This window comes from Castor canadensis, chromosome 17 (genome assembly GCF_047511655.1).
Source record: "Castor canadensis chromosome 17, mCasCan1.hap1v2, whole genome shotgun sequence".
NCBI lineage: Eukaryota > Metazoa > Chordata > Mammalia > Rodentia > Castoridae > Castor > Castor canadensis.
The window spans coordinates 51295147-51308489 of NC_133402.1; the positions used below are offsets into that span (position 1 = coordinate 51295147).

Here is a 13343-nt window from a genome sequence, read left to right on the forward strand (position 1 = left end):
ACATAGCTGTCATTGCGCATCTGTGCTGCAGTGGGACAGTGCAGCTTACTGCAGGCCATGTGATAGGCTTCTTGTGCTGCTGCTGTTTGTGACAGTATCTGTGTAGACAGCACTGTGTCTTTTGTGAGGCTGCCTTGGTGAGTGGGCTGGAAGTGTGGCTGGGATCACTGCAGCTTCTCTCACTTCAGCACCCTCCTGCTGTCAAGCCCTCTGCTCCAGGAGCCAGACCCATTGCTCACCTACCCCAGGGAGCAGTCACTATGAGCCAGCCAGAGGGTGAGAGCAGCCAGTCGCAGAGCCAGTTGGAAGACAGCATGTCTGTCTCCCCACCATTGTCTGACAGCCCTGAACCCTCATTCCACTGCCACCTTGTTTCCCATTAACAACTGGGCTTGTGTTTGTTTGTGTGTGTTTGATGTATCTGTGTTGTTTCAAAGCTGTGTTCTTTCCAGAACAGTGGGGTGTCAGGTTTCTGTATCCAGGGAAAAGATTTATCCTTGTGATCCCCCCACAAATGCCAAACACATGGGGAGGGGCCGTGCCTGAGGGGCTGGGGCTTGGCATTTCATAAGCACGTGCCTGAACTGACCTGGCTCCCACTGACACCTGTGGAAGAAAGAACAATGCCAGGGGAATGGGGAGGGATGCTGTACCCCTTAGCACTTGTTAGTGCATGTACATGCTGAGGACAGGTGGCGCAGGCTCTAGGGGCTCGATCTGGGTGCAGGCTTTCTCCTCAAATCCTGGCTCTAGGTTATCTACCACCCCCTATCCAGGGGCGTCCTTCCCTATCCTACTGTGGGAGGAAAGAGTCAAGAGTATCTTCTCAGAGCTGTCCTCCCTTTGTTCGGGCTCCAGCTCTTACTCCCTCCTACACAGAAACCAGTTCCAGAAATTTTTCCTCTGCCCTCTTCCCTCCTAGATCCCCTAGGTCCCAGACTCTAGTCCCTGGCCCTGAAACCCCACACAGGTTGATATTTCTGTCATAAATGCCCTTTGTACATAGGAGCAGGATTCATGGGGGAGGGGTAGCAGTTTTAAAGGTCATCTGCAGGAAGAAAGTGGAGGCCCCATCTTCTGACCTCCTCCTGCTCCCCCCACCTCCAGTATTTTCCTCATAGTGACTCGGGCCTTAACTCTCACATGGGGCCTGGTATGTGGACTGAGCTGCTGAGCTGAGGATACGGGGACAGTGTGGCAACAGGCCAAGCACTCCACCTACCTCTCACATACCTCTACCTATCCCCCAATGTCAGCTCAAGACCCTAGGGCCACCTTTTCCACTCTAGCAGGTAGGAACCTACACCGCTGTGCTCACTCTCCCGGCTCAGTGACCTTCCCAACCCAGTGCCCCAACCCTGTTCCCACCACTCTCTGGGACGCAGCCTGACTGCGGGGCGGAGGGGGCTGCGAGGCACCTGCTCCAGCGCAGAGTGGGAGCGCCCGGCGATTCAGCACCACGCGGTGGACAGCTCCAGGCCCTTTGGTCCTGCCAAGAGCAGGAGCTGCCGGAGGTGCAGAGCTAGGAACCCTGGAGGGGTCCGAAGGGAGGCGGAGGCTGAGTTGGGAGGGGTAGACCCGGAGTGGGGAGGAACGGAGGAGGGATTGGGGGCGGGCCGGGGCCGGGGGCGGGGCGGGCAGCGATTGAAAGCGGCAGGGCGAGCGGGTGATGAGCGCAGAGCCAGCGAGCGAGCGAGCGAGGAAGCGGGAGCCGGAGCCCCTCGCCCCTTACTCCGCGCCCCCTGCTCCACTCCGATCCCTTCTGTGCCAGAGCTGGGCGTGCCAGGTAGGGTGAGCCTGTAGTGCCGCGGTCACTGCCGACCTTTTTTGGGCCTGACCCCATGTCCTGGGGCCCCGCGGGTCCTCGAGTTCTAGGGCACCCGGGCCGGAGCGTCCAGACATCGTTCTCTGGGAGCTCCAGGGAAGCGGGAAGACAGTCCCAGGTGTCCCGCTTTTCTTCCACAAAGAATGCACGCCCTGCATCTTGCTTCCCTGTTCCTCCTGCTCCAACGTCCTCTGGTCCTTCTTTCTGTCTGTGCCTCTGTCTTTGTCTCAGCCTCTCCAGCTCATTTGCCTCCTGGCTGCTGGACTCCTGGGTTCTGTCCCCTTCCCAGCTTCTGAGCTTCCATTCAGGCCTCTCCTGCCCTATCTGTGCTGGTCTTTATTCCTGCTTCTCTCTCCTGTTTGCCTGGTTAAGCTGCTTCTTTCGGGTCCCCACAGGATCCCAATCCTCCTGCTCTGTCACCACCAGACCAGCCCAGTGAGGAGCTCCATGGCCAAGACATGGGGTCCTTGAACTAGTTGCTGTTATCTTTAGCCTCAGTTTCCATTCCTGTTTTGAGCAAAGATGTGTATCTATCTCCCAGTCTTTCTAAGCCTGTGTTGTCCTAAGAGCCTTTGTGGGGTGGATGTTTGGGAAGGCACTTGGGGTACAGATGATAGGATACAGAGTGGAAGAGGGAGGGAGAGGATAACTGGGGTACAGATGATAGGATGCAGAGTGAAAAAGGGGGCCCCTAAGAATCAGGGTCCAGGGTGGACAGGACCTTTGAGGCTGAGGATGGGGGGGATTGGAAAAGGTGACTTTCTTTGCCCAGTTTAAAGTGAAGAGAAACAGAGTCATAACACCTCACCCAGTATCCTACATGGAGCTAGGGAGTCCAGAACTCACCCTCAGTACTGTGAAGAGTCCAACCAGACAACGGGCCCCCCACCCATGACAAATACATTCATATCTACTTGCCCTGCTGACTTGGGACCTGTGGCCACTTGGGTGCCTTCCCTGGGACTAGGCTTTCCACCTTGCTGTCACACAGGGATAGGGTCTCCATTCCTTTCTCAGTCAGAAGTCTCTGGAGATGGCCTTTTAAGAACCAGAAGCTAGGTCCTTTGGTTTTGCCTGGGCTCCAGTTTCCCTAGGGTTGGAGACTGTCTCTCAGAGACTCTTATGTCCTCTTCCTTGTGGGTCCTCTTGGAAATCCAAGGCTCATGGTGGAGACTGAATCCCTGAGTTTGTAACTCTGACATAGTCTGTGCTGCAAAGTGTACTAGGAGTTTTGGGTCTCTTGGACACCTTTGTTTTGGATAGGGCTTGGCATTGGCTGGGGTCTCCTGTCCTCTGCCTGTGCCTCCACTCCCTGCCTCCTTCCCCCTCTGCTGTGTTTGGTAGAGACACAGGACCTACCTCTAGCCCAGATCAGGGCAAGACTGAGAGGCAGGTCCAGGGGAGTGACCCGGGAGCTTCTTAGCCTACTGACTCCACCCTCTTCACAGCTCCTGATTTCCTGAGATAGAAGAGTGAGGAGGGACAGAGTCAGTAGGGAAAGCTGGAAATAAGAGGTGGGTGGGGGGGAGCCACCCTCTGGTTCTACTTTTCCCTGTCTGTCTGTCTATCTCTCTGCAGGAGCTGGGTCCCTTCTCATCTCTCTTCCTGTCTGTCCTTTCCTGGCCCCTGTTTCCTCCTCTTTTTGCCTTTTGCTGCTTCTACCCTCATCCCCTGGAGACCCAGGTCTGCTGGACCCATCCATCCTCTTTGGGGCCATGGGATCGCTTCTTGGGCTCCTGGCACTGCTGCTGCTCTGGGGTGCTGTGGCTGAGGGCCCAGCCAAGAAGGTGCTGACTCTGGAGGGGGACCTGGTGCTAGGTGGGCTGTTCCCGGTGCACCAGAAGGGTGGCCCAGCAGAGGAGTGTGGCCCTGTGAATGAACATCGTGGCATCCAGCGCCTGGAGGCCATGCTTTTCGCGCTGGACCGTATCAACCGTGACCCCCACCTGCTGCCTGGCGTGCGCCTAGGTGCACACATCCTCGACAGCTGCTCCAAGGACACACATGCCCTGGAGCAGGCACTGGACTTTGTGCGTGCCTCTCTCAGCCGTGGTGCCGATGGCTCCCGTCACATCTGCCCCGACGGCTCTTACGCCACCCATGGTGATGCTCCCACTGCCATCACTGGTGTCATTGGCGGCTCCTACAGTGACGTCTCTATCCAGGTATGTGGAGGCCACCTAAATGGGGGCTGAGGAGGAAGGCACAGAATTCCCGGGCAGGGACTTCCTGGATACCATGAACTGGAAGGGGAATCAGCAGCTTCCTTTTAGTAGCTTCTTATAGAAGATTAAGAAGTTTCCTTATCATATAATAGGGTTAACTTCTAGAGATTGTGTAAGAGAAACTTCCCTAAGGAAAAAACAAATGGAAAGAAAAGAGAAACACCACACTCATTCACACACACACACACACACACACACACACACACACACACACACACACACACACACACTATGTTAAGCAACCTGACATCTTACTAGTCCTGGTCTTGGCTCCCTGTGTACTAATGTATGACTGTCCACAGTTTCTTTTCCTGTGTCTCAGTTTCCTCCTTATAAAATTGAATTGATAAAATTTTCTACTTTTAGGTTTGTAGTGGAAATTTAGTGAGGTGTTGCATGCAACACATATTAGAGGGCCTGGCACAATCAATATCACCTGCTATCATTTTAACCCATTTTATACACAAGGAAACTGAGACTTATTCGAGAGGCAGATCACAAGCCAAGGTGGTAGCAAAAGGGAGATGTAAAGCTAGGACTCTCAGCCCAATCTGTCAGATCATCTCTCCCTGAATTGGAGAGGGGTAGACAGAAGTCAGGAACAGCCAGAGAACAGAAACAAGACGGGGGACCCAGGATGAAAAGAAACAGAATGTGTGTAGGATAGGGACTAGGTACCCTAGGATCTTCAGGGAGTGCAGGATTTAAGGGACTGAGAATGTGAGAGAACCACTCACTTCCTCCTGCTTTCCCAGAAGGGATCAGCAGAGAATGCCCTGTTGCTGGTCCCCAGCAGAGGAGTGCTGGCCCAGCTGACTTCCTTTTGCTGCTCCCTGCACTGTACCCTGGGCCTGCCTTGCCTCCTTAGCCCAGTGGGATCCTCCCCTTCCCTGACTGGGTCCCACCTCTCATCCAGATTCTTGCCTGCCTGTGCAGTGTAGGTTGCTGAAGATGAGGCCAGAACTGGGATCTGGACTGAGGACCTTCTGGGGGACCTTGACTAGAGCCTCAGCTTCCTTTAGGAGACTGGCAAAGTGCATTGCCATCGGGGTAGGACCAGGACCCCTGACCTGGGACGTTTGCTTGGGAGAAATGAAAGACAAGCAGGAACCACAGGGTTGGGGCAGGCCTCAGCTATCTGTCCTGCTAGTCTCAGAAATGGCTGGGTGGTAGCTTAGACAGGTGTGGCTATGCCAGCACCTACATCTTGCAGCCTGGCTAGGGCAGTGATGGGTGGGCAGCCTCCTACCCACTGATGTCTTCAGGAGCCTCTGGTGTGTATCCCTCCTCTCCACAGTTCTATTCAGGGCCTCATACTTGTATCTCCAGGATCCCAGTTACCTCCTTGTCATCCCAAGCTGCCTACCTCCTAACTCAGGCTGCTTCTTCCTTGTCCTGGTCAGCACAAGGTCCAGCCCTTCATCCTGCCTGCTAATGACTCCTCCTCATTCCTGCCCCTTCTCTCTTGTCCATATCATTTTTACAAGCTGTTCAGCAGCTTATAAGACAAGGATGAGAAACTGAGGCTCAACTGGAAGAGGGATTTGAGCCTTAGACTAAGTGAGAGCCCTGTGTCCCAGTTTCAGTACAGAACTTAGCCCTCTCCTCTGGGACCCCCTTGGCTGGACCCCATTCCTTTGGCCCCAGGGATCCAAGGGTGGGAGATGGTGTGCCATATAGTCAGGTAGAGCAAGGAGTCTTGTTTATTTCAGGCTCAGGCATCCAGTGGAGACCAAGTCTTGGGATGCCAGGGTCATGGACACTTGGATCTGGGCCTTTCTTCCTGAAAGAGCCTTTTCCTTCTTTCTCCACCATCCCATCAGGGTTGACACTTGGGGAAGGCTTGCCTCCTTACAAGGAGAGAGCTTGAGAGCCTGGAGCATCCCAGACACCATCTAGTGACTCCCTCTGCTCCTAGTCCAGCCACATCCTGATCTCTTTGCCATGTGTCTGATTCAAGTGTGGCTCAGGGCCCTTGGCCCCGAGGAAGGGACAGAAACTCTCTACCCCCAGGTGGAGGGCTCTTCAAGTTCTCAGGTCTCTTGAGAGAGGGAACCCTCAGGGCTGACCTTATGAGGCCTTGACCCCAAGGTTTCATAGATGTAGGGGGTGCATCTGTCTCTAGTGCTTGTCTGACCTGGTCTCTGATCTTTTCCATCTCTGCCTCTGCCCCAGGTGGCAAACCTCCTGAGGCTTTTTCAGATCCCACAGATCAGCTATGCCTCCACCAGTGCCAAGCTGAGTGACAAGTCCCGCTATGACTATTTTGCCCGCACAGTGCCCCCAGACTTCTTCCAAGCCAAGGCCATGGCTGAGATCCTCCGCTTCTTCAACTGGACCTATGTGTCCACTGTGGCATCTGAGGGTGACTATGGCGAGACCGGCATTGAGGCCTTTGAGCTAGAGGCCCGTGCCCGTAACATCTGCGTGGCCACCTCAGAGAAGGTAGGCCGTGCCATGAACCGTGCAGCCTTTGAGGGCGTGGTGCGAGCCCTGCTACAGAAGCCCAGTGCCCGCGTGGTTGTCCTGTTCACCCGATCTGAGGATGCCCACGAGCTGCTTGCCGCCACCCAGCGCCTCAATGCCAGCTTCACCTGGGTGGCCAGCGATGGCTGGGGAGCCCTGGAGAGTGTGGTGGCAGGCAGTGAGGGGGCTGCCGAAGGTGCCATTACTATCGAGCTAGCCTCCTACCCCATCAGTGACTTTGCTTCCTACTTCCAGAGCCTGGACCCCTGGAACAACAGCCGGAACCCCTGGTTCCGTGAGTTCTGGGAGCAGAGGTTCCGCTGCAGCTTCCGGCAGCGAGACTGTGCAACCCACTCTCTGAAGGCTGTGCCCTTTGAGCAGGAGTCCAAGATCATGTTTGTGGTCAATGCAGTGTACGCCATGGCCCACGCACTGCACAACATGCACCGCGCCCTCTGCCCCAACACCACCCGCCTCTGTGATGCGATGCGGCCTGTCAACGGACGCCACCTCTACAAGGACTTCGTGCTCAACGTCAAGTTTGATGGTAATATTGCTGGCCAGTGTCCATCGGCCCTGCTGGCCTTCAGAGGATGAGGGGAAGCAGGCCTTCAAGTTCCATTCCTTGTCTAAGAAAACATAGGACCTAGCACAAGGAAGGACTCAACCAGGGGTGGGTGTCAGCACCAGGACAAGGACCGCTAGGCAGGGAGGACTCCAGCTGGATCCAGGGCTGAGGTTCCACTTTCTGAGAAAGTTCTAGAAAGCAGACCTCTGCCCTGGTCTTGTCACTTTGAGGTTCTCTGGTCCTTGCTTGGCTCTCGCTCTCTATCTCCTGGCTCTTTATTGTGCCAGGAGACCAATATTATCAGGCAGCAGTGAGAGTCTGAATCACTGATCATCTTTTCAAGGAAAATTTCTATCCCTAACTTTGATTTTCTACCCAAAGTGTCCTGAAATCGAAAGTTAAAGTGCCTGTTATACGATGAATAAATGCTTCAGAATCATCACTGGGCCTCAGGAAGAATCGTTGTGGGGCAGTGGGAGAAGTTTCAGGACTAACAGAGCACTGGCCAGGGTTAGACCTTGGTAATAGGGGAAGGAGTTGTTTCTAGGACCCCTGTGGACACCAAAGTCTGGGGATGCTAATCCCTTATGTAAAACAATGGTGTAGTGTTTGCAAATAGCCTGCACCCATCTTCTGTTTACTTTAAATCATCTCTAGATTACTTACACCTGATATAATGCAAATGCTATGTAAATAGTTGTTACACTGCATTGTGAGGAAATAATAAAAAAATAAGTCCGCGCATGTTAGGTATAGATGCAACCACTGCAGGTCTAACTGGGTTTAAAAAAATTTTGCGGGGGAGTACTGGAGTTTGAACTAGGGCCTTATGCTTGCTAGACAGGCTCTCTACCACTTGAGCCACACCCCTAACTCTTTTTATTTTTCAGATAGGGTCTTGTGTGTTTTGCACAGCGCCGCCCTCAGACCATGATCCTCCTGCTTTTAGCTTCCGGTGTAGCTGGGATCAAGGCCCTTGCCACAATGCCCCACTTATTGGTTGAGATGGGGTCTCACTAACTTTTGACTTCGAATTCCTCTAAGATCAACACTCCAAGCTATAATAAAATCAGGGCAGGGGAGAGGGCTGGAGTCTGGAATCTGATTGAGTTAATGTTAGAGCAAAGCCATATTCAGCCTGCTGTGCTTAGGTAGAATTTTGGTTGAGTTAGAGTTGAATTTTGAGAACTTCGATGCTGGGTGGAAGAAGTAGGGATTGGGGAGGGGGCCTTGGATTTAAATCTAGATGCACGATTGGGGACTTGCTTGCTTTGAACCCTGATTTCTTGCTGGGCCCAGGGATGACTGTAGTCCTCTCTCCTGAGCCCAGCTGGATGCTATGACGTTGGTAGGGGATGGAGTGAGGGTAGAGAGTGTCAGTGGCCAATCTGTGAAAGGAAGTGGTTGCAGGTGGCCACTGAGGTTGGGACTGGGTCAGTGTTAGGACTGCTAAGGGCTGGAGCCAGGCTATTGTTACGATTAGTTGGACCAGGGCTCCATTTAGAGTTGGAGTCTCTGTATGAAGTATGGGGAGAGGGCTGTGTTGTGTGTTGTGATTTGGAGACTTTGTCTAAGATTGGGTTTGGTGAGTGTGATCGATGATTGGTATAGGCATAGATTGTGAAAATGTTTGGGCTTTAAGGCTGGGGTTCCATTTGGGGTTTAGAGTTGATGAAGTCTGAGGTTTGAGGTTGGAGTTTTGCAACAATAATTTGTCATAACCTCTTTTAGAAAAATAACTGGGGTCAAGATGGGATTCAGTGTGGGAGTGAGGATCAGAAGAGCTAGTGGCTGCTTTAGCCCTGGAGCTTGGGTTCATGCGCGGGGAGGATTGAGGTCATATCAGTCCAACCCTCTCTTCCTTCCTTCCCTCCCCTATCCCAGCCCCCTTCCGCCCTGCTGACACTCACAACGAGGTCCGCTTTGACCGCTTTGGTGATGGTATCGGCCGTTACAACATCTTCACCTATCTGCGGGCAGGCAGCGGGCGCTACCGCTACCAGAAGGTGGGCTACTGGGCAGAAGGCCTGACCCTGGACACCAGCCTCATCCCATGGGCCTCGCCCTCAGCTGGCCCCCTGCCTGCCTCTCGCTGCAGTGAGCCCTGCTTGCAGAATGAGGTGAAGAGCGTGCAGCCGGGGGAGGTCTGCTGCTGGCTCTGCATCCCCTGCCAGCCCTACGAGTACCGGCTGGATGAGTTCACCTGTGCTGACTGTGGTCTTGGCTACTGGCCCAATGCCAGCCTCACTGGCTGCTTTGAGCTGCCTCAGGAGTACATCCGCTGGGGTGATGCGTGGGCTGTGGGACCTGTCACCATCGCCTGTCTGGGTGCCCTAGCCACCCTCTTTGTGCTGGGTGTCTTTGTGCGGCACAATGCCACACCTGTGGTCAAGGCCTCTGGTCGGGAGCTCTGCTACATCCTGCTGGGAGGTGTCTTCCTCTGCTACTGCATGACCTTCATCTTCATTGCCAAACCATCCACAGCAGTGTGCACTTTACGGCGCCTTGGTTTGGGCACTGCCTTTTCTGTCTGCTATTCAGCTCTGCTCACCAAGACAAACCGCATTGCTCGTATCTTTGGCGGGGCCCGGGAGGGTGCCCAGCGGCCACGCTTCATCAGTCCTGCCTCACAGGTGGCCATCTGCCTAGCACTTATCTCAGGCCAGTTGCTCATTGTGGCTGCCTGGCTAGTGGTGGAGGCACCAGGCACAGGCAAGGAGACAGCCCCTGAACGGCGGGAGGTGGTGACATTGCGCTGCAATCACCGTGATGCCAGCATGTTGGGTTCCCTGGCTTACAACGTGCTCCTCATCGCCCTCTGCACGCTCTATGCCTTCAAGACCCGCAAGTGCCCCGAGAACTTCAACGAGGCCAAGTTCATTGGCTTCACCATGTATACCACCTGTATCATCTGGCTGGCATTCCTGCCCATCTTCTATGTCACCTCCAGTGACTATCGGGTGAGCCACCTGCCACAGAGGTGGGAGTGGGTGGGACAAACACCCAGAGTTTCCTGGTATCTCATTTTATCTACTGATAACTCAGAGTCTCCACAAGGTTAAATGCTCACTCAGAGGCCAACAGTCTTGTGCGGATCTCAGGAGAAGGTGGGAGGACTGAGTAGGGCCTGGCAAAATGGACAAAGGGGGAAATTCAAGTTAGAGAGCGATAAGAGATGTAAGGACTCAGGAGTCATCCACTAACCTGGGAGGAGATGGGGGTGCAGTGAGCAGAGACTCTGCCTTGCTCCACTGAGGGGTTGGCTAGAGAAGGGGTTGACAGATGGAGGAAGGCAGGAGAGGTGAAGCAGAGGGTAGGTGAGAGGGTTGAGGAAGGTTCAAACTACTCCAGTTGGCTTCCAAGCAAATTTGGTTCCAACTGGCATTGAGTGTCTCAATGGGTGTCCTGGGCTCCAAGGCGCAATGGCTTCTTCAGGTGGGATGGTCAGGAAAGACCTCTCTGAGGAGGTGACAGGATAAGCAGATCATCTTGGTTAATCCTCGTGACTCTGGAGTAAGCGCCACAGCTTTCCCATCTTACTAATGAAGAAACAGAGACTCAGAGAGTCAAGTCCTTGCCCAAGGTCACTCAGCTTGGGAGCAAAGGACAGGGTTTTAGCAATTAAAGGAGCAGAAAAATGATAGCAAAAGTCCGGGCCCAGGTGCTTTCCTCAGGAAAGAGGTGTGGTGGCACAGTGCTGGGGGTCCGGGACTGCTGGGCTTGTCTGCTTTGCTTGCACCTGCTGGGCCACCTGCTTGGGTGGTGGAGGCCAGGGTTGGGGAGGGAATCTACACTGACTCAGACTTCTTTTGCATATGATTTGCATTTGCATGCCAATCACAGGCAGCTAAGGACTCACTGGGGACATAAACATACACAGCATCCAACCATGTATGCACATACACACTTGTTCACAAACACATACCTGCACACATGGAAACACACACATACACATATCCCATGTATACACACAAGTGTGTGCACACATACATCCTGGCACACCCAGTACACACACATCTCCCTGTCTATACACTCATCCATACCCAAATACCCACCCTCACCACCAAGCACTCACTGCTGCACATACAACCACACAGATACACATGCACCCACATGCATGTATGCCATGCACATACCTCTGTATGCACACACCCCTATGCACACATGCACTCTGCATATTCACTCACAGCTGGAACTCTGGTATCTTTGGAAGAATGGTCCACTGGGGCTGATGCTGGGACTGTGTCCATCTTTCCTAGAAATTCTTTGGGGCTTGGCAAATAGACCAAGGTCCAGTGGGTGCTTACCATCTCCCCAATTCCTTTCCCTACAGCCTGGGCAGGACTTTCGCACGGACATCCTTGACCTGTGTTTGCTCCCCAACTTCCCCACCGCAGGTGCAGACCACCACCATGTGCGTGTCGGTCAGCCTCAGCGGCTCTGTGGTGCTTGGCTGCCTCTTTGCCCCCAAGCTGCACATCATCCTCTTCCAGCCACAGAAGAATGTGGTGAGCCACCGGGCGCCCACCAGCCGTTTTGGCAGTGCTGCTGCCAGGGCCAGCTCCAGCCTTGGCCAAGGTCAGCATCCTATGCAACCCTCTCCACCCAGGTCCTCAGGCATGGGGGCCCTGCCCCAGGTTGAGTTTCCTTGTCTGGGGTGGGGTGCCCTCAGGATGACACTGAACACAGAGGGAGGCATAGAGAACATGCGTCCCTCCACATTCCTATTTCCCCTGCTACCTTTCTCAGAGGACCTCAGGGTCAGCCCTGACCTCTGGTTTTCTTTCCATAGGGTCTGGTTCCCAGTTTGTCCCCACTGTTTGCAATGGCCGTGAGGTGGTGGACTCAACAACATCATCGCTTTGAAGACCCCACAGTCTTGCCCTGACATGGCTGCTCCCTTGAGCCCAGTACAGACCCACGTCCATGGCCAGGAGGAAGTCGGCTGGAACACTGCAATAATGCCCACTCTAAAAATCACTTACCCACCCACTTGTCCCAACCCTTCAGAGTCAGAAGTCAGGGTCTTTAGCTGGGGAACCTCTACAATGTCCACCAACCACCCTCACTGTTGTGTCCCCCACTTGCCAGGCCCGGGGCTCAGAGTGGGAGAGAGCCGGGGTCCACTCTGCCCTGTAACAAAACAAGGTGGTTGAAGAATGCAAGCTCCAGTCCCCAGCAGCAAAGGTGCTTCCAGCCCAGACCTTCCCCCTCCTTGGGCCTTTTTAATTTTTATATAAGTTACTCTGGGATGGAGAGGGTGGTTATGGTGGAGGCCATTCGCTCCCCGACCTGCCCTGCACAGTAGTTTGTCCTGTGATTTATTTTGTATTATCTGTAAATAAAGTGTCTTTATTTTAAAAAAAAAATCACTTTTTGTCCTTGACTCAGGGAAGCCCCTCACAACCTCCCTGGTCTCCCACACTCCATTCTGCTAGTGTTTGTTGACTCTGTTCTGTGACTGATGATAAGACCTGGCAGTCAGTAAGACAGACCCAGTCCTGCCTGCTAGGGAGACTGAAAATAAATTAGCCATCCTTCTTTAAATAGGGCCCCTACAGATTGGTCAATGTGCTCCCAGGATGAGGGCAGGAGGTTTAAAATGGCCAGACTCATCTGGCCGTCCAGGGAACGTTTCCCTAGGGACCTGGGATGCAGGATACCCAGGTGTGAGTAATGGGTAAGTGACTGTGACCCCTGGGAACATTGTGCTTTTTCCACGGTTGGCTGACTTGCAGGTGGAGGAGCCACTGGTCAGCTCAGAGCCAGGCATGGGACCGAAAGTCACCTGTTCACTTGACGAAGTCAGAAAGAGCTAGTGAGAAGGAGGGTAGATACTGGTCAGTTGAAGAGTTCATCTGCTGTTTGGCCTGGTGAGAAGTCAGTCCTTTCTCCAGTCCCTGGAGGACTTCGGTCTGGAGGACCAGTGACAGAGCCCAGAATCTCCTGAGTTTGCCATCTGGGGCTCACCAGCAGAGGGCACCAAGGCCCAGCCTCACGTCCAGGCTCAGGGCAGGCCACGGCTGCCCTCATGTGGCCTAAAGGGCAGTGGGCACTGAACCAGAAGAATGGCTGTGGTACCTCAAGGGGACAAGATTCTGTGTTAGACCAGTAGGCCAAGGACATTTGTGATTTTCAAGTGAACTCATTTGCATTCGCGGGTGGGAAAGCTGAGGAAATTTGGGTTGACAATTTAAAAAATGGAAACAGAAAAATGAAAAAAGAAAACTTGCAAGAATGACTTCTTCTCAACCAATGT

The 13343-nt window shown here is 53.7% G+C and overlaps 1 protein-coding gene across 4 annotated transcripts; it reads left to right on the forward strand.

The window, feature by feature from the left end:
• The first annotated feature begins 1663 nt into the window (after positions 1 to 1663).
• Grm2 (glutamate metabotropic receptor 2) lies at positions 1664 to 12429 on the forward strand. Of its 4 annotated transcripts, none has more exons than XM_074059138.1 (6): positions 1664 to 1786; positions 3404 to 3990; positions 6226 to 7063; positions 8969 to 10044; positions 11418 to 11662; positions 11877 to 12429. In XM_074059138.1, the coding sequence occupies exons 2-6, from the start codon at positions 3541 to 3543 to the stop codon at positions 11917 to 11919; spliced, it is 2652 nt and encodes an 883-aa protein (XP_073915239.1). In that variant the 5' UTR covers positions 1664 to 1786; positions 3404 to 3540; the 3' UTR covers positions 11920 to 12429. The 4 variants fall into 4 exon arrangements, with proteins under 4 accessions (XP_073915239.1, XP_020023848.1, XP_073915240.1 ...); XM_020168259.2 differs by having other exon boundaries at positions 11482 to 11662; XM_074059139.1 differs by having other exon boundaries at positions 3503 to 3990.
• Positions 12430 to 13343: the final 914 nt, after the last annotated feature.